General features: G+C 39.4%; 1 protein-coding gene across 1 annotated transcript in view; it reads right to left on the bottom strand.

Moving 5' to 3' along the window:
* The window catches only part of LOC124291078, a 72446-nt gene extending 63165 nt beyond the window's left edge, over positions 1 to 9281 (bottom strand). Inside the window, exon 1 of the mRNA XM_046727987.1 lies at positions 9028 to 9281. Within this exon, the coding sequence (XP_046583943.1) occupies positions 9028 to 9217 (190 nt within the window). The 5' untranslated portion in view covers positions 9218 to 9281. The remainder of the gene's footprint in view (positions 1 to 9027) is intronic.
* Between the last annotated feature and the right edge of the window lie 11421 nt (positions 9282 to 20702).

A 20702-nucleotide genomic window follows, 5' to 3' on the forward strand; every position in this document is an offset into this window, starting at 1 on the left:
CTTTAATAATATTTGTATAACATTACTTAATACTGCAATATAACATTCCTTAATCTAATATGTATAACATTCCATAAGATTGCATTTATAACATTCCTTCATCGTGCATTATGACGTTCCTTCATAAATTTTTTTCTTTTTTTTTTTTTTATTCCAGCATAATGGGTACAATCACGTGGGTACAAACAGGGATCCGCTTGTTGTACAAGCTTCATAACAAAGTTCAGGGAGATGGACATTGAAAAGTGTAATGAAGTAATTCTATGGCTGTACAGATATACAGTATTGTATAAAACTGATGTATAAAACCAGATATACTCTATCTCCAGCTGGTACAAACCGGTTCAAGATTGGCACAATGTCTGACAGAGGATGTAAACTTCAAGGTTGTATGCCAGTGATACATAAAATCAAATATAGACAGACAATCTGACTGTTTGAGATCCAAAGTTCAAGAAAGGCACAATGGCTATAGGCTAATAGCAAACCAAAAGGCCAATAGTATACACGACCAGATGTAATTTGTCAGCTTAGAGATGTACAAGCATGTTTGAAAATACAATAATTGAAAGGTGGCAGAATGTCTGCAAGAAGAGTCACTCCATGACTATGATCTAATAGGCTACCATATCAGCTGTAATTTATCTCACTATAGATGTGAAAACATATTTGACTTGCAAAGGTTCAAAAAGGCATAGTGTTTGCACATGGAGGTACGTATATAGCTATAAGACAATAGTAAACACCATCAGATGTAGTTTATCTGACTAAAAATCTACGGGTTATGGATCCTAGGACTCAGAAGTGGCACAAAATTCTCAGAGAGAACACATTTAGTAGCTGTAGTCACAGTAATATACAACAATCATACATAATTTATCTGATTAAGATTGCACAGGTGTGTTTGAACTACCAGGTTCAGTGATTGTACATTGTTTACATCGAGTAGTAACTGTGGTTGAAAGCCAATACTAAATAACATCTAAATGTAATACATCTACTTAAAGTTTAAAACTATTTGCGAGTCGAGACCAATTTTTTCAAAGGCATTATATTTGTTGTTCTTACAAGTACTGAACCTTTCAATGGCATAAACGTGTCTTATGTTATGTATAACCTTATCCATTGATAGGGTGTTGCCCTTTAGACTGCATAAAAAAATATGCCTTTTGCTCAGTAGGATTAGGTGATTCAGCAATTTATATTGGCCTGTATAGCCAAAAAGAATTGCATTGGTATCCAGAGTTATACCCATATTAATGTGGGTATTCAGAAATAGTTCCAGAGTCACCCAAAAATGTTTTACATATTCACATTGAAGGAAAACATGAGCTAAGTCTTCCCGATCAGTTTTACAAAAAGTGCAGATATCATCGTTTACTAGGTTCATAACCTTTAGTTCCCTCTTAGTGTAGATTATGCGGTGAAGAAATTTAAACTGAAATTCCAAAAGTTTTTGTACAACCCCTATACTGGAGAAATATACTCTCCCAAAAAAGAAACGCATAATGAAAATTGCAATTTCATGTAGCAATGAATTAAAACGTGATTCATTTTACAAAAGGTTTTGCTCTGTTTATGAGTCCTATGGTGTTTATGTTTTGAAACCTCACAACAAAACACACCATCCGTAAAATACCCGTATTTAACAGCATGATTTTCAATTTCGGCGTGTAGTGTCACAGAATACACAATTCACATGCAATGCACGTGAAAGTTAGGGATCAGATAGTCTCAATGATGGGTATAAAAGGTTGATCGCTGTCTGTCGATTATTCACTGTATTTGGAATATTGTTGACGGAAGCAAAATGCCACGTCTAAATGCCACCAGTGAAGCCAACCGTTGGTTTCCTTGAAGCTGGCCAGTCTCAACGTGCAGTTGCCCGACGCATGAATGTTCACCAAAGCACCATTTCCCGGCTCTGGGAGAGATATCGCCGTTGGAATTCGGCAGCAAATGCCCCTCGTAGTGGGCGACATCGAGCGACCACTGCGGCGCAGGATCGCTACATCCGGGTACATCACCTGCGTCATCAGACAGCTACGGCGACCAGAACCGCTCGACAAATGCCCGGATTGAGGAGGCTTTCTGCACAGACCGTCAGGAACAGGTTGAGAGAGGCTGGTTTACGTGCCAGAAGACCTTATTTTGGCCCTGTGCTTCGACAACAACATCGTCGACATCGAGTTCAATGGTGCACCAACGTTCAGGCCTGTATCCTACCGAATTGGCGTAGAATCTGGTTCAGTGATGAATCACGATTTCTATTGGAACGGCGCGATGGAAGAATGCGGGTGTACAGACGTCGACGTGAACGTTTCGCCGACGCTTGCGTTCCCCAGGTGGACAGATTCGGACGGGGAAGTGTTATGATGTGGGGGGTGATCACCTGCCGTAGGAGAAGTGATTTGGTGATGATCCAGGGCAACCTGACAGCTCAACGGTATTGTGACGAAATCCTACGCCCACACCTCCTTCCAATCATTGATCGCCAGAGGGAGTTGTTTCAACAGGACAATGCCAGGCCCCACACAGCACGTCACACTAGAGACTTCCTCCAGAACCACAACATCAATGTGCTCCCCTGGCCCTCAAGATCGCCGGACTTAAACCCGATCGAGCATCTGTGGGATGCCCTGGACAGACGGGTGTGACGTATCATTCATCTCCACTGCACGATTTTAAACCAAAGCATTTTCAGTTATCTAATAAATCATGCAGTATAGTTTAAATAAATATATATATAATTATTTGCTGAAGTAAATATCTAAACACAAATGAAAATATTTTCATGAAATTTCAGCATATTTCAATCAATAACGCTTTACATGTATATAAAGATTTCTCAAAGTTGTTTAGGAAAATATGCTATGCAACGTTCCTCTGCACCGGTGAGTGAGTGAGTATGGCTTTATGACACTTTGAGCAATATCACCAGAGAGTAAGGATAATAATAATTCAATGTCTTGATGGCAAGTTTGATGAACAACTATTTAAACATGCTGCAAGTTAAATATCTTGTGTTGAGACATGCATGTTGTATTGCTAATATATTTTCAGATATGATGTGATTATAAAACTCTCAATTTTCCACACGATCGCTTTGGAAAGAGTGTGATTCGGCGAAACTGTACGACAGTTGCACATGGCATAGATTGAATGCAAGTTATTGGATGACAGATTGTGAATAATGTGCAATTGGAGTGCTGGTTAAACACGTTAGTGACAGGGATACATGAAGTCGATCACACCGACGTTTACAATATATGAAATAATTCCTAAAGCAACAATAAAAACATTGCATGAGGTGCAAGAAAAGCAGCCCCCACTGCCATTACTATTTCGAATTTTAAAACCATTGGAGGTAACAAAGACCGCTGAAAACTTTTTCTGCGCATGCCTAGACTAACTGACTTTCTACACATGCGCAACAGTAATCGAAAAGGGAGAAACACGACAATGCGACATATTCATATTCATTTAAATAAATATTCATTTACTCTCCACCCATTTGAGATATACTCTATATCTAAAATACATTATTTAACTAATATAGTTCATTTACTGGTTGCTGATAAATGAAGGGTCAGCAAAACCATATTTTGAACATGTACCCAACAACTACTATTTTTTTAATACTGTGAATCATTTCACGTGGGCAGTGATAAGATGATAAAGTTAGTGCTTGTTTTTTGCTCTGCCAATCTCTGTTTTCCTTTCAAGGTAAAATGTGTGTAGCCCATTTCTGGTGTCCCCCGCCGTGATATTGCTGGAATAATGTTAATAGCGGCGTAAAACTAAATCCACTCACTCTCACGTGTATGAATCATCATTTGATCCACCAAGACTTCAACATCCAGTGGATAACAACTTGTTAGTTCCTGATAAAGCTCTCTGTGATCAACAACACCTTAACCTTTGTGTATTATCCTCTAATTTATTTTGACTGTCAAACGTGCAACTGCTATGAATTCCAGGACACTACCACAAACTTGTATGTAAGTCAATTTTGTAAAAAAAAATTCTTTTTAGCTTATTTGTGAGTGTATGAAATGATTTGTTGTCAGTTAAAATATTATTCCCTCACCTATCAGTCAATCGGGATTTCTCATACTGACAAATGGAGTGCAAAATGTTTCACCACTGAGATCAATATTTCACCACAAATGCAGATTTAATACAAAACTGGTGATCTTTCTGAAGTAATTTATACATGTATACTGATATTTTCCGTCCCATATTTCGGTACAGTGGTGTGGGCCATCAGCCCTGTGTACAACATGGTCCATATGTATACAGTGATACATTATAAAACACTTATACAAGTACATCAAGGCCTGGACGATATACCAGTCCATCTACAGTGTTATATAATTTTACAAGGTACTTATACAAGTACATCAAGGCCTGGACGATATGCCAGTCCATCTACAGTCTTATATAATTTTACAAGGTTCTTATACAAGACCTTTTAAGGCGGAGATTTGAGGCATGGGGGATATAACAGTCCATATCCAGTGATACATAGATTTTACAAAGTACTTATACATGTATCGAGGTATGGAGTGATACAGTGATACATAAATTAACAAGGTACATATACAAGAGAACACATTTGTAATGCGCTGGTATCCATGCAGGCCATGCTCAAAGCGCAGACAGAATGTAGCAAACTACACAATGATATTAGAAAAGGCTATCCTGATCAAATGTGTTTTCAACTAGGACTTGCATGTGACAAAGTCAGTACAGTCCCTGAGATTCTCAGGAAGTTTGTTCCAGGTCACTGGTGATGCATAGGCAAAGGATCTGTTTCCACACTGCACTGTTCTTGTTTTAGGGACAACAAGCAGATTTTTATCTTGGGAAAGGAGTGAACGAGAAGGCTTGTACAGAGTAAGAAGAGTTGGATACATATGTAGGGGCAGTTCCAGACAGACAGCGGAAGACAAATCAGAGAAGTTTAAAATGAATTCTGAAATCCACAGGCAACCAGTGTAGAAAGTATAGAAGAGGAGTAATATGATCATTCTTCCTAGATCTTGTCACAGTGCGGGCTGCTACATTCTGGACTCTTTGTAGCTTTTGTATCTGAGACTTGGTTGCACCGGCCATCAGACAGTTGCAATAGTCAAGTCTGCTCAGGACAAGGGATAGAACAAGAGTTGTTCCTGTTTCAGTTGTCAGGTATTGACAGATATTGCCGATGTACCGGAGTGCGATGAAGCAGGTCTTAACTAGATAAGAGACATTATTGTCAAGTGACAAATCTGAGGCTAGGATTACACCAAGATCTCTGACTTGATCTGCGAAAGGAATGTGTGAGTTGTCGTACTCGAAGGAATCAATAGCATAGTGATCCCTCCGTTTCACTGGACGCAGGAGAATTGATTCGGTCTTGCTGCTATTCAATTTTAGTTCATTTACTAGCATCCAGGAATTGATACTGACTCAGCATTGGGACATGTCTCTCGAGGCAATAGCTGTTTGGTTGTTGTCAGGAGTGAAGCATCTGTACACCTGTGCATCATCTGCATAGTGATGGCGATTCACACGGTGCTCATTAAGTACGCTTCCGATCTCTGTTATGTACAATGTGAACAGGACTGGCCGAGTCGGAGTAATGACCATCAATGATGACGGTCTGAAAACGACCCGACAGATACGACTGGAACCAAGTAAGAGCTGTTCCGTCAATGGAGAAATCACACCTGAGACGATGGATGAGTTTGCCATGGTCGATGGTATCAAAGACACAGTTTGAATCGAGAAGGGTTAATAAAACCAACTTTCTGTTCATGAACACCACGCCTCCAGTCATCGAGGACCTTGACTAGCGCCGTCTCAGTACTGTGATGACCACGATATGCAGACTGGAGATTGTCATACAAATCGTGTTGTTGGAGATGTTCTGACAGTCTATCAAACACTGCACGTCCAATGAGCTTGGAGACAAAGGTTAGGTTAGAAACCGGTCTATGGTTGCTAAATTCATCACAATCCAGGTTTGGCTTTTTCAGCAATGGTTTACAAGTGCTGATTTCAACACGTGAGGCATTTCACCAGATTCAATGCTGGTGTTGATGATAACCGTCAAGACAGGGAGAAGGACGTCAAGGTTGTTTAACAGCACGGACGTTGGTAAAGGGTCCCGAGCACATGATGTGGGTTTACATCTCTTGGTCAGCTTGAGTACTTCCTCCTCACTGAAAGATCTGAATTTAGTGAACGTCTGCTGATTACAAATACTACTGTCAATGGACCGACTGATAGGTTTTAGATCAACTAGGGTCATACACAGACATGTTGTTTACACATCTGCCATAGAGTCATGGGTCGCTTTTTTTTTCCACGGTACTTATACAAGAGTTTTAGAGTGCAGATTCGAGGCATGGAATGTATATAACAGTCCATATCCAGTGATACATAAATTTACAAGGTACTCATACAAGAGTTTTAGAGTGCAGATTCGAGGCATGGAAGATATAACAGTCCATTTCCAGTGATACATAAATTTACACGGTACTTATACAAGCGTTTTAGAGTGCAGATTCGAGGCATGGAAGATATATAACAGTCCATATCCAGTGATACATAAATTTACAAGGTACTCATACAAGAGTTTTAGAGTGCAGATTCGAGGCATGGAAGATATAACAGTCCATTTCCAGTGATACATAAATTTACACGGTACTTATACAAGCGTTTTAGAGTGCAGATTCGAGACATGGAAGATATATAACAGTCCATATCCAGTGATACATAAATTTACAAGGTACTAATACAAGAGTTTTAGAGTGCAGATTCGAGGCATGGAAGACATAACTGGCCATATCCAGTGATGCATAATTATACAAGGTACTCACACAGTACATCAAGGCCTGGAAGATATACCAGTCCATATACAGTGTTATATAATTTTACAAGGTACTCACACAGTACATCAAGGCCTGGAAGATATACCAGTCCATATACAGTGTTATATAATTTTACAAGGTACTCACACTAGTACATCAAGGCCTGGAAGATATACCAGTCCATATACAGTGTTATATAATTTTACAAGGTACTCTCACATAGTACATCAAGGCCTGGAAGATATACCAGTCCATATACAGTGTTATATAATTTTACAAGGTACTCACACTAGTACATCAAGGCCTGGAAAATATACCAGCCCATATACAGTGTTATATAATTTTACAAGGTACTCACACTAGTACATCAAGGCCTGGAAAATATACCAGTCCATATACAGTGTTATATAATTTTACAAGGTACTCACACTAGTACATCAAGGCCTGGAAGATATACCAGCCCATATACAGTGTCATATAATTATACAAGGTACTCAGACTAGTACATCAAGGCCTGGAAGATATACCGGCCCATATACAGTGTTATATAATTATACAAGGCACTCACACTAGTACATCAAGGCCTGGAAGATATACCAGTCCATATACAGTGTTATATAATTTTACAAGGTACTCACGCTAGTACATCAAGGCCTGGAAGATATACCAGTCCATATACAGTGTTATATAATTTTACAAGGTACTTACACTAGTACATCAAGGCCTGGAAGATATACCAGCCCAAATACAGTGTCATATAAATTATACAAGGTACTAATACAAGAGCTTTAAGGCGGAGATTTGAGGCATGGAAGATATAAGGGGCTAGATTTCTAATGACAGATTCTTGTTGAGAAGACATAAGTAAATTAAACTTAGCCAGAGTTGGGAATTCAAAATTCAAAGGGATATGTCTCTAGTGAAGATTATAATAGTCTTCACAGGTGCGCAAAGAATGGTATTCTGTCTCCACGAGTCCGGAATTACAGACTTTGCAAAGTCTTTCATTACTTGGGATAGCAAGTGATATTTGTGAAAAACATAATTATTATTTTGTTAAAAATAATGTCTGCTATTTCTGGAAGAAAAAAGGAAACTTTGCAGAAATGTCTGCAGTAAAGAAATTCAGCCAGAAGTGTTACATTCACGTCATTGCATAACATGTAGTGCAACAAAGCTATACAAATAGTTATGTTCAGTTCATAGACGAAACGATCATATTATAACAAAGCTATACAAATAGTTATGTTCAGTTCATAGACGAAACGATCATATTATAACAAAGCTATACAAATAGTTATGTTCAGTTCATAGACGAAACGATCATATTATAACAAAGCTATACAAATAGTTATGTTCCGTTCATAGACGAGAAGATCATATTATAACAAAGCTATACAAATAGTTATGTTCAGTTCATAGACGAAACGATCCGTTTAACAAAGCTATACAAATAGTTATGTTCAGTTCATCGATGAAACGATCATATTATAACAAAGCTATACAAATAGTTATGTTCAGTTCATAGACGAAACGATCATATTATAACAAAGCTATACAAATAGTTATGCTCAGTTCATAGACGAAACGATCATATTATAGCTTCGATCCGTTATACAGAAGTATTAAACCCCAAACATATACAATCTGTTTAATTTCATTTGAGATCGATGAAATGCTCATTAACACAAAATATAATAATTGCAACAAAACCAAATTGTGCAGTCACATGAAATGGACAGATTAACTCTGATGATTTGTCTCATAATTTTGGACATCAGAAAAAATAATTGGTTTACCAACTTGCAATAAATCAAACAAACTTTCATAAATTTTCGCTATTTTCACTTTCGCTATTTTTCACGAGGGCTACCATGTGCTGGTAGAACAGCCAGGTAATCAACAAGCGTGTGTTATGAAATCTCAACTTCACACGTGCAACTCGCCTGGCTGTCCTACCAGCAAGTGGTCTCCCCTTGTAAAAATAGCGAAAAGTGACGACAAAATAATAAGTTTATTAGATATTGTGTTAGTGAGCAATTCATCGGTCTCTAATGAAATCAAACGGACTGTAGATATGGATGGTTTCAAAAGATTATCTCCCCTGAATCCTCAACAAATGCGGGGTAAATGTATGTTGTATGTTTTGTATGTTTGTGGTACTTACCCGGCAGCAGTGCTGGATAGTCTAGATAATCAATGCAGGTTCGAGTACAAGCTCGCCAGAGTCCACTGTGGGATAGTCCTGCTTTGACCCAATATGGTGATGCGAAACCTATCAAATGAAACAATCCACCCAAAGGAATGAGGATTAGACACACTTTAACCCAAATAGATGTGCTCGACAGGTCAGCCATGGTTGTCTCTCCTGCAGTAGGACTCTCGGGTCACTATGCTGTGAGCGTCGGGTGTTATTGCGCAACAATCAAACGGCACTAGTCAGCTTTACCAGCCATCGATTAAGGTTTAAATGCTGTCAAACCAGAGTTTAACCAATGGCTAACACCCGCGTTTCAAAGATAAGATAATGCTTTATTATCCCGAAGGAAATTTTCTTTGCACGGTTAACATTGAAAACACATACAATGCAACAAAAGATACACATACATAAGACCACAACCCCAACCCCCACCCCACCCCACCCCACACACACATGTGAAATAGTACTAAAACAGCTAGCAACAACGCCTAATATATGAGGTAAAGGTAAATGATGAATAAATAATAATATATTTAAGATTCAGAGCTATATAGTGGCGACATTAACATATTTGCTGAGTAACATCAATATAAGTATATTAATATAACAGTTTGAAACAATTGAGTATTATAAAATGATAAACAAACATTAAATAATTCATTTAAAACACTGATGCTGGCTGGGATGATTGAATTTCGAGCCCTGTTTGTTCTGAATATCGGCGTGCGCAGTCGTTGGCCAGAAGGAAGAAGTTGAAATTCAGGAAATAGGACATGAGTGCTGTTATTTAAAATTTTACGTGCTTTCTTTTCAATTTGCTGCTTGAAGATAGTGCCAATATCTTTGAATAAAAGACTTATAGAAAAATGACAATATGGTTGTGTCAATCTAGTAGGAAGTATAGCCGCTTTAGTCCTTTAACGCTTTAGTCCTTTCTTGTATATGTGATCAGTATTGCTGTTCCAGTTGAGCTTATAATCTATCACTGTGCCAAGATACTTATAATCCTCAACTCTATCTATGGTTTCGTTATCAATGGCAATTGGCAACAGCTCACTTTTACTTTTCCGAAAATCAATAATCATCTCTTTTGTTTTTTTAACATATTATTTAAGGAAGTTGATGTTACACCAATCAAGACATTTTGTGATTTCAGAGCGATAGTCATTCTCCGAGTGCCTTATAAATCCAGCGTGTGCGGCGTCATCTGCAAACTTTACAGTTAAACATGAATTTTAAGACATCATATTATGAAATAACACTTGTATACCTGAAAGGGATTGTTTATCTCTTAAATGTTGCTGTTGTTTGATTGCTACATTTGCTTACATTGCAAGGTTGGGGAGCAGACTGACGCAAGCAAACTTCCAATGACCCAGTCGCGACCCGCTTCGTTGTGCAGTGTTGTACGAGAACAGGGTGATCGTTTCTGTCGATTTTGCCGTTTGGTCGTTTTGGATCGTTTTGTCATCATTCATATCGCGGGGTTGCTGAACATTCAACTGACTTGGTTGACACATATCCCAATTGCGTATATCGATGCTCATAATGTTGACCACTGGATTGTCTGGTCCAGACTCGATGGTTTACAAACCGCCGCCGTATAGCTGGAATAATGCCGAGTGAGGCAACAACAAACAAACATAAACTGCCTATTGCCGATTTGTCTCAGAACTAAACAGAAGATGAATGTCTTTCATACACAAAGCCAACACACATAACATGTGACCATTCATCCGCCAACATTTTAAATTGGGACATAAGAAATATAATTATATATATGAGGAGACATATTCGTGTATTATTACATCACAGAGGAATAGGATCAGATAGCCAGCGTCCTCATCACGACACAGCTATTTCCTCAAACAGCTGAATTAACTCGGTCAGTTTCCATATTACACTATAAGTTGTTGACTGAAGAGTTAAACAACAAACAAACAAGTCAACAAACAGTAAATATGAACATTATTTCCCACGTTTTAACTGTTGGCTCTTCAATCAAAGGTATCCATTAAGCGCCCCCAGCCACCCTACCCACAAACTGTAAGAACGTATCATGTGACTAGACACGTCACAACAGGAATCCCATTTTGCACACGATACCAGCGTTTTCTGTTGTTTATGACCAACTCGCATAATCTTTGTGAAACAGCTCAGAAATAACTTCGTCAATATCGTCTGATAAGATAGAAGCCACAAAACCCTTTCGAATCCATAAAAAACATCTGTTAAAAGCATGGCTGATTGTACAGTTTAGCCTACCAGATAAGCATGTGTTTATGAATCAATATCAAGTAGTGATGATACCAGGTGTAAGTTGAAAGATGTGCATATCCTCTCCCATCGGTGGCACCTGTCATAAATAAAGGCAAAGGCGAGTAAAGCGTTCATAAAACAATCTTGAAAGTCCTCCTGCAATCTATACACGTCTTGAAAGAAACATTTTACCACCGCTTCAGGATTCAGTTACTGACCTTGACCTTGACTTTTCATAGACAAATACATTTACATGTTATTTTCAAGGTCACACAGGATTGTCTATCCGCATGACAGCATTTTACTTTTAGTGTTGTATCTCTGAGCGAGGTCATGACACTATTTGCCCTACATGATAATAACTCGGTTGCTTGAGTTAACTACAGCCTCAGTGTCGAAGCGTTAGCGCAGCAGACCACGGGAACCAGGTTTAAGTTACCTGGAATTCGACCGAACCTACCCCAAACCCATCAAATGGTGTGTATAATAAGAATACGCCTCCCGACTCGGTATTAGTATTTTCCAGATGGAAATGAATGAATGATGCATTGTATCCCAATTGCGTAGATCGATGCTCATAATGTTGACCACTGGATTGTCTGAGCCAGACTCGATGGTTTACAAACCGCCGCCATATAGCTGGAATATTGCTGAGTGCGGCGTAAAACTAAACTCACTCGCTCACCTTTTTGATAAAACCAATCACATAATTTTTAACATTTTACGTAACGGTTCCTTTTGACACAAATGTGATTAACAGGAATCTGAACTAAGTATTCGGATCTAGCTGACGACATTTCCCGCTTGCATCCGGGTTGGTTTTGGTGCCCAAAGGTTTGGTACCTCCCAATGTGCTGACTGAGTACTTGGGTGAGTGAGTGACTGAGTAAGTTTAGTTTTGCGCCGCTTTTGGCAATATTCCAGCAATATCACGGTGGGGGACACCAAGAATGGGCTTCACACAATGTACCCATTTTAATAAGATGATACGGTCGTACCTGGAACTCTCAATTGTTGTCCCCGAGTTCAGTTGTTCAACTCGTGTGATACAGAAGGCTACAGTGTTGGGGAGTCTACACACCCTCCGACACAGTATTTCTGTACCTTCTTGATTTGAACATTAACAAACCAACAGCTGAGTTGCATCCCATAGACTCACAGGGATCAAGTGACCGTGTGTATGAATCCCATATTCGCACTTAACCTACATCTTTCTTTGTTATTACAAAAAAAACACTTTTTGTGGGTTTCAACAAAATAGTATATACACTTCACCAATTTCTTCTCTCCCCATGCTAATCGGTCAACTTAATAAGGTAAACATCGTTAAACACAATTCTAAATAGTGTTTTGACATTAGCTTTGTAAAGGACTCAACACAAACATATTCTTCACTTGGAAAGAATATCCTCTATTTTTTTTTTTAAATCACAGATGTGAAGTAACTTTTTCAACTTGATTGAAGAATTTAAAACTTATTTATTCATAATTAAATTTTGACTACCAAAGACAACATGAAGAAATGATATATTATGCAAATAGTATATACATATGCGTGAAGACGCCCTCACCACGCACTCTCTTTTATTACAGGTTTTAATAAGCTCGAAGAGGGTATAGCATCCATTTTGATAATTTAAAAAGTCTTTCGTAAATTATATTCAGTTTTGTCTGACTTTCCATGAAAGTGTTCGACGCTTATTTTTCCAGAACAACTGCCTTTACTTGCAAGAGCAAGTGTTTCCTTTGATGCATAAAAAATGGTTCGGTCATCACGACCTCGTTGTTCTAAAGGTGTTTTACACACGTTCTTAATTGGAGTGAATGAGTGAGTTTGATTTTACGCCGTATTTAGTAATATTCCAGCAATATCACGACACCATGAATTGGCTTCACAGAATGTACCCATGTTAATCAGATGATACTTGGAACTCTGAATTGTTGTCCCCGAGTTCAATTATTTTGGTTGGCTGTCGTACAGCACAAAGCTGCACCAAACACTGCTGTACCAACAGTTCTCCTACTTTACACTTCCTCCACAACATTGACATGACTCACAATGACATTGGCTACCGTGCACCACCCGAGAACCGAACCGTTGAATGGCAATAACATCACACATGTTAATACACTTAAACATCATTCAATTGGGACACAACAGGGGCCAGTAACTAGCAGAGTACCAGGCTGGTACTATCAGTGTCCCCTTGCCTTTACATACTCTCTTATGTGAAAGTACTCTCGCTACAAGATACACTGGTGGAACTAACCAATTATTCACATCTTCCCAGTGTACAGTAAATGCATCAACACCTTCAAATCCTGGATTCCAATAGCTGGAATAAAACTTATCTACCTTCTTATTGTAATAAGAAGTAAAATCTCTCCACTTCATATTCTCCACACACATGCTCTAGATGCTGAAACACGTGTGCACTCACACACCCCAGTCATCATGATCTACAATCCGACTGATATAATCAGCTCGTTCATTCTCTGTCCTGGGAATCCACTGCACCTTCAAATGAATGTGATCGGCTAAACACACTCTAAATATCTCCATGGCAATGCTCTGTAAGTCAGTTGTCGTGATCCCTTTAGCAACGATAGACTCAACATTTGAATTATCCACGAACCATTTCACCCCCTCTGTGTGGATAGCATTGGCGCTAAGCTCTGCAAAACAAGATTGACAGTTTGCAATTCTCTCCATGTCGAACTCCTCTGTGTCTCAACCACTGACCACTTCCCATGCGCTTGGTGCTGTCCATACTCCATGCAATAACCACCGTAACCATGGCTACTAGCATCACTACAGACAATTCAGATCACAACAGAAGCATCTGACAAATAACAGTTCTTGTGTTTATCAATATCACTCAACCAAAACTGCAACTGCTCTATGCTATCATTGGACAAATGTACAGACTGATTCCATGAGTCAATATTCACAGTTTGTTTAGACATGCCTTCTTTGAGTGGCATTGTTTAGAAGTTGGAGAGTAATATACAGACAAACTTTATGGATGAACAACTTCTTTATTCGGTAGATGCGACGTTTCGATACAGATTCTTGTATCGATATGATACTTGCTTGACAACGATACAAGAATCTGTATCGAAACGTCGCATCTACCGAATAAAGAAGTTGTTTAGGTAGAGTTCCTTACGTACCCTCCACCTAATTTTAACACTAAACTATAGACTAAACTATAGTGTTTGGTCATCACAAAAACAGGCGGGGTTTACGTAAGGAACTCTTTCCGTTGTTTATCCATAAAGTTTGTGTGTATGTTTAGACATGACTCTCGTCATCAACTGACAAACAGACCCAGTCACCATCTTCATCGATATATTCTGGCCAATCACAGATGATAACGCTCTCGCGGGATCTGACCTTCCATTCAAAAGGCTAAGAATACACTTCTTAGCTTTATCAATTCTCCTATCGGGAATAGACAACTTCATTACAGTAGTGGCAATGTTAATGCCGAGCCATTCCAATACTTGTACTTCTTTACCTAAGGTACAAAGCCTGAACGAATCTAATCGTTCTTGAGCGATTGACCTGATTCAAAAAGCTATCTGCTTACTCCATACCGCAAGACACCGTCATCTAAAAAAAAAACGTCACAACCCCTGTGTCCTTCAAAACACCAATATTTAACCAACTGTCTGGTAACCTTGGTGAATACATATGGAGCAGTAGCAAGGCCAAATGGCAACACCAGAAATTTGTAATATACTTTGTTCACACTTTCGCATCAAGCAAAACCAAAAAATTCTGTATGTTTCTAAAAAATGTCAACATGGTGGTAGACAGAGTTAATGTCCAACTTTAAAAGCGAATCATGCTTATGTATAAACAACATAGCTCTTCTCCAGTCTTCGTATTTCACAGATCCCTTCCATAAATGCTTATTCACCAACGATAAATCTAAAATCAAACGCCGTTTACCGGAAGACAGCGTTGAAACACTCTAAAGGGTTAACCACTCTTGGTTTTACAACAGCAAACTGTCTAGGCCTTTCCGAACCAAATCCGAATTAATTCATCAACAAACAGGCGGCTATATGTATCTGGCTGTTATTCCGTATCTGGAAGTGAGTAAAATGGAATTTTGTACCCATTTTCTATTATGTCTATTTACAAATGAAATGGTTCCGATATATTCCCAAAATTCAACACTGGCTTTTAAGCCTGCCTTTCACAATGATTTCTACCTGACCACTTTCATATTCATAAAGTCAGATATTAATGTAGGAACATCACTCTTATAGTCATGTACATAATTATGAATTTACTTAACTTCAGGCGTTGAAGATGATCTAGATGACGTTTGTTCCGGAACTTGTTTCAGAAAACTGGGCTTGCCGTGAGGCAATGACGTCTCCAGTGGTTGAATTCCCCTCAGTGATAACAGGCGCCTGCCCCCTTTGACCCCCGGCCGCGAAAAAACTTGACTGCTGGTAGAAGCTTGAGGACTTTGGCTGAAGGTCGCGTGCCAAACGACCTGTAGGGATGAGCACGTGCAAAGCGGGAACTTCTGGCTCTGAGCATCTTAACCGCTTTGCTTTCCGCCGAGAGATCCGCTTGTCATCTTCCGAATCATTCGTAACAACTCGTCTCTTTCCGTGACCTACAAAAGACTCCGTACCCCTATCGTACGCCATTATTGCCAAGAATCGTGGTAAACCAATCAAATCGCGCGTAGTAAAACGCATTTAGAAGCATGAAAATGGCGGCACCGTTGAAGTTTGAAACTTCGCTAAACTATGCAAAGCACAATTTAAACATAAACTTTGAGCTAAAGGATCAGAAACTGTAAACACTGGAAGCATATTCACAAAGGAATGACTGGACTGCTGTTTTGCCCACGGGATATGTGGATATTCTAGGAACCATACTTGGAAATTCAGTGTTTTCTTTCCTTGGCAATAATACTACACTCTTTTCATCTCCATGCCCGTTTGCGCTTTGACAGGGCCCAGTCGTAAACATGGCCTGAGAGGGTACGAGACGCCATCCGGCTTGCCGGAATGACACGAGTAGTTACTGAATGCTTCGGAATCTGTGGCCAAAACGACGGAAACATATTGTCTCACAGTGTCCCACCCTCCTTCCGAGGAACCCAGGCAATCTTGATGAGCTCATTACGTTTCTCCAAACGCTTGATTTCATTGGCTAAAATCTCATCTGAATAGTCCAGTTTCCCGTAATTTATGCCGATCTGAATCTGATTTAAAGCTTTTTTCTTCATTAAATTTAAACCGTATCTTATTATAATTCCTCTGTTTCAAGAAGTCTCTGCTTTTAACTCCTTTGCAATTCTTTTGACGTTTGCTCAAATTCACGTCGAAAACCTTGCAAACGTTCATCTAGCTCAACTTTCGAATCGTTCAATCACTTCAAAAATCACATCTAATTTCTCTGATATGGGTCTCTCATCCATGTTGCGTGAACCGTTATATTAATTACACGAGACGCCCCTTTAAACACCACCTACATACCTACATTATCTCCCTTTGCTGTATCTTTCTACGCTAGGAGAAAGAAATTTCACCCTATTTCGTACCTCAAACGAAAGAAATATGTAACCATCGCTGACATGATATGGGCAATTTGACGAAATGATTTCGCCCCACCCACCCCACCCCAACCCCACCAACACATTTATGACCCACTTATCGATCTATCCATCCATCCCCTTATCGATCTAAGAATGCCATTATTGTGTGTGTGTGTGTGTGCGCGTGTGTGTTTGTGCTGATTTCCCAACGTGACTTGTCACTTGTCTCTTTTAGGAATGTACAAGCTCACAAAGTCCGACCATTTTCCCCTAGGAGTTTCCCTCTTCGACCATCCCATGGCACAGCAATTTAGGACACCGCCTTCCGCTGGTTACATAAATTATTTTATTCATAAAAGGTACAAACGCTATACCACAGAAAATATGACATTCCGAGAAACTGGCGTGTGTAAAACTTGAAACACTGTATAAAGCCTGTTCTTCAATTACAGAAGTTACAAAAACTGACAAAAGTATTATATTCAACCATATCGAAAAATATAGGATGACTCTCAGAACAACTAGTGTTTTGTACATATGTTAGCAAATCTGCATACTTCAGTTACGTTCCTGAAACGACAGCGATTTAAATACCGTATTTCCTTTCATATGCACCCGGGGGCTTATTTTTTCAGCGGACTTCCAGACCCGACGCTTATTATAGATCCGGCGCTTATTAGAGGAAATACGGTGCCTGTTTCATCAGCTTGTTATAAGCTGTAAAGATGTAAGCTCAAGACAAAAAGTACATTCTGACAGGTCAAATGTCGACATTGTATACACACACACAATAAGCTATACAACTGTTATGCAAAACATGCTAATTAGATGCCAAGGAAGTGTACAGTATTTTATCGTTCACGATACCAGCAACGTAATATTGTTTTGACAGTGGGAGACATTTAATTATGTTCTAACAATTACCAAGAGATGATTTTTACGAAGATAAGTTGGGAATGAATGGACGCCAGATGGCTAACGCTCGGTGGAAACCGTGTTTGAAACATGGAGCACGACGAGCTCTATCGAATCCATGGCGATTTAACTAAAGGGAACTAACTCTTACAAGACTAGTCGGCCCGGGAGGGCTTCAAGCTGTCTCTATTTTCTACCACTTCCTATACTCGTCTTCGATTCTTCATCCCTAATGCTTCAACCCAGCTGGTTACGAAATAGTAGCGTGCGGGACAGATTTAGCTTAACCCTTACTGAGAGGCGTGTGTGGCGAATCATCCATCGAATACCAATGCTATTAAAACAACATTATTAATATTCCGATTTTGGGAAGAGGAGGTGACAATTAAAGGCACAGTATCACACCACACCTCTCTAAAAAAATAAATAATGCATTTCTCTCAATAATACTAACTATCATTCCTCAGGGAAGCTACCACCATAATTTATTCCAAAACCAATAATGTATTTAGATTAAAATATCAAATTAAAAGTTCAAATGAATTAATGCAATGTTGCATTAAATCGACTCTCGCGCCCTCAGCCGGTTGAACATTATTTCATGCGAACCCCTTAGAGTTATGTCCCTTCGAGCGCTCTTACGAATATCCCTACGTACAACTTGTGATTGAAACCAGTTCGGCAAACACCGACAACACCGCGTGCGACAGTTTTCGATGTACGGAGCAATTGTTTACATTTCATATATGGCAAGCATCCTCTCTTTTGAAGCTGTTCGACTCGAAGTTTCAATTATCGATTTCAGTCAAGTTGTAAGGGATAATAAGTCTTTTATTGCATCAATATGAAGCTAGAGGAGTGCATTGGTCCTAAATGTATATAATATAGGACAAGATATTGTCGAAAATGTGTGACATTGTGCCTTTAAGAGGGCGTTTCCTTGTGTGTTTTGACTGCCAGTTACATAATGCAGTCTACATGTAACAACAATTACTACATTCTACCTTGCCAAGAGATAATCTGATTGTGTCCGATATAACTCTCGTACAATCTTTGAGTCATGTAAGATCATGTCATGAGTGTTGGATCATGAAGGATAAATGTAGTATCATGTAAACCACTTCCGACCCTATCGCACATCTCGGTTACATAGTACTAATCATCATTCTCAGGTTTATGTAAACTCCAGTTGTTTCTGCATTTGATGTAAGCTTTTGTAAGTTCACAATGGTGATTAATTAAATTAATTGTTCTTTTCCAGACTACGAGTCACGATCAGCGCGATCAGCCAATTAGATTCTAGAAGCAAATTTGCTGTGAATTCCACCAAAACATCCGGCGACTGAGGAAACGAGGAATATTCACTTCTGGTTTCCGGAAGTTTTAACCTGATGAGAAGAAAGTACTGATAGACTTCCAGGTAACGGTAGGATCGTAACGCCAGATGCGCCTGATGTTGTCAAAGAATACATTAACTTCTGGTCGCAAACGACCCTTAACAAGGATTAGCGTGCCTGCTACGCCTTCCAGTATTGCCCCCACAATGCACAGCGCGAACGCCCAGTACCAGGTAGCTGCTGTTGTTGCCCGGGAGGCGTAGATGATGGCGCCGACAATGATGGTTCCAACTCGCGATAGACAGAACATAGTATAAAATGAGTGTTGTTTTGTTGTTTATTATAAATTTTCAAGCTTCGTGTCTGTAAATAACGTAGCAGTTAATACACATGCGAGAACAATACAATCAGGTGATTGACATCATGAGTATTGATGGTGCGTCTATCAGTTAGATAATCAAGAAATACGTTATTTAACCTGGCGGACTATTTGTTATGGGTATCATGGAAGTTATTATACCGAAAGTTATTAAACCTAAAGTTTACAGTGTTTACGTGACTGTTTGCCACACCCAATAACGTTTTTGATAATATCCGTATGTTGATGTCACACTCAATTTCCTTCGATGTATGCCATTCTTGGCCCGCAAATGTAAAAGAATTTATTATTTTATTTATCATAAAAATCCCTCCAACACTCCTGGCAAATCTGTTTTTCCGCTAGTCTGAACTCTGCAAATAGCAGATGCTCTTGTGCATTGGGGAACGAATTACGCTCTGAAATGAACCAGAATGTGAAACAAAACAGGGTCTTACAAGCAAACGAAGTGAGGCCGTCAGCGCGTTTGAGGATGCGTGACGAGCTTCTGTTCCGAAGTTGACTGCAACAACTAGGGAGAGGAACAAGATGACAGCCGCAAGTCCAATGGCGATCAACCCGATGGAAGTCCTGCAAAGAACTGAGTCGCACGAAGCCAGCCAGCCTGGAAGAAAAAGATACCGTGAAGACTTTTCTGTTATCGACCTCTCATTTTTGGCCTTGATGATGTGTAGAGATGACGAGATTTTATGGATGATCATCTCTTCTATTTTCATAATATGATGTTTCGGTATAGATGCTTTACCGCTTCATACTACAACGGTATAAGCAATCTATACCGAAACGTCGCCATTGTCAGTCAAAATAAAGAAGTTGATCATCCATAGCAGTATCATCTCTATACCACCAACTCTAGAATGCCACCAAATAAATGAATATGTGTTCTATAGAAGTTTAGTAATATTGACCCTTGGGAGCTTCATTCATCACCGCTGGTTTCAAATTCATAACTCTTGTACCACAGACGAAGTAATCAGAATGTCCAGTCATTCTCACGGAATGCCCAGTGGCGATGGACAATACAACTTTTTCAGACTCTTCCACTGGTTTGAAGAAGCCACAAGAAGAATAGCGGACGACGCCACACACATGCCTTAAATGCCGATATATCACAGGTGCCAGCTACTCGTGGGTCTGTTAGTCCTCTCAGTCACACTGTATGTACGACAGACGCTCTGTGCT

The sequence above is a fragment of the Haliotis rubra genome, unplaced genomic scaffold (genome assembly GCF_003918875.1).
Source record: "Haliotis rubra isolate DU_JTF1 unplaced genomic scaffold, ASM391887v1 Scf480, whole genome shotgun sequence".
In the NCBI taxonomy this organism is placed as follows: domain Eukaryota; kingdom Metazoa; phylum Mollusca; class Gastropoda; order Lepetellida; family Haliotidae; genus Haliotis; species Haliotis rubra.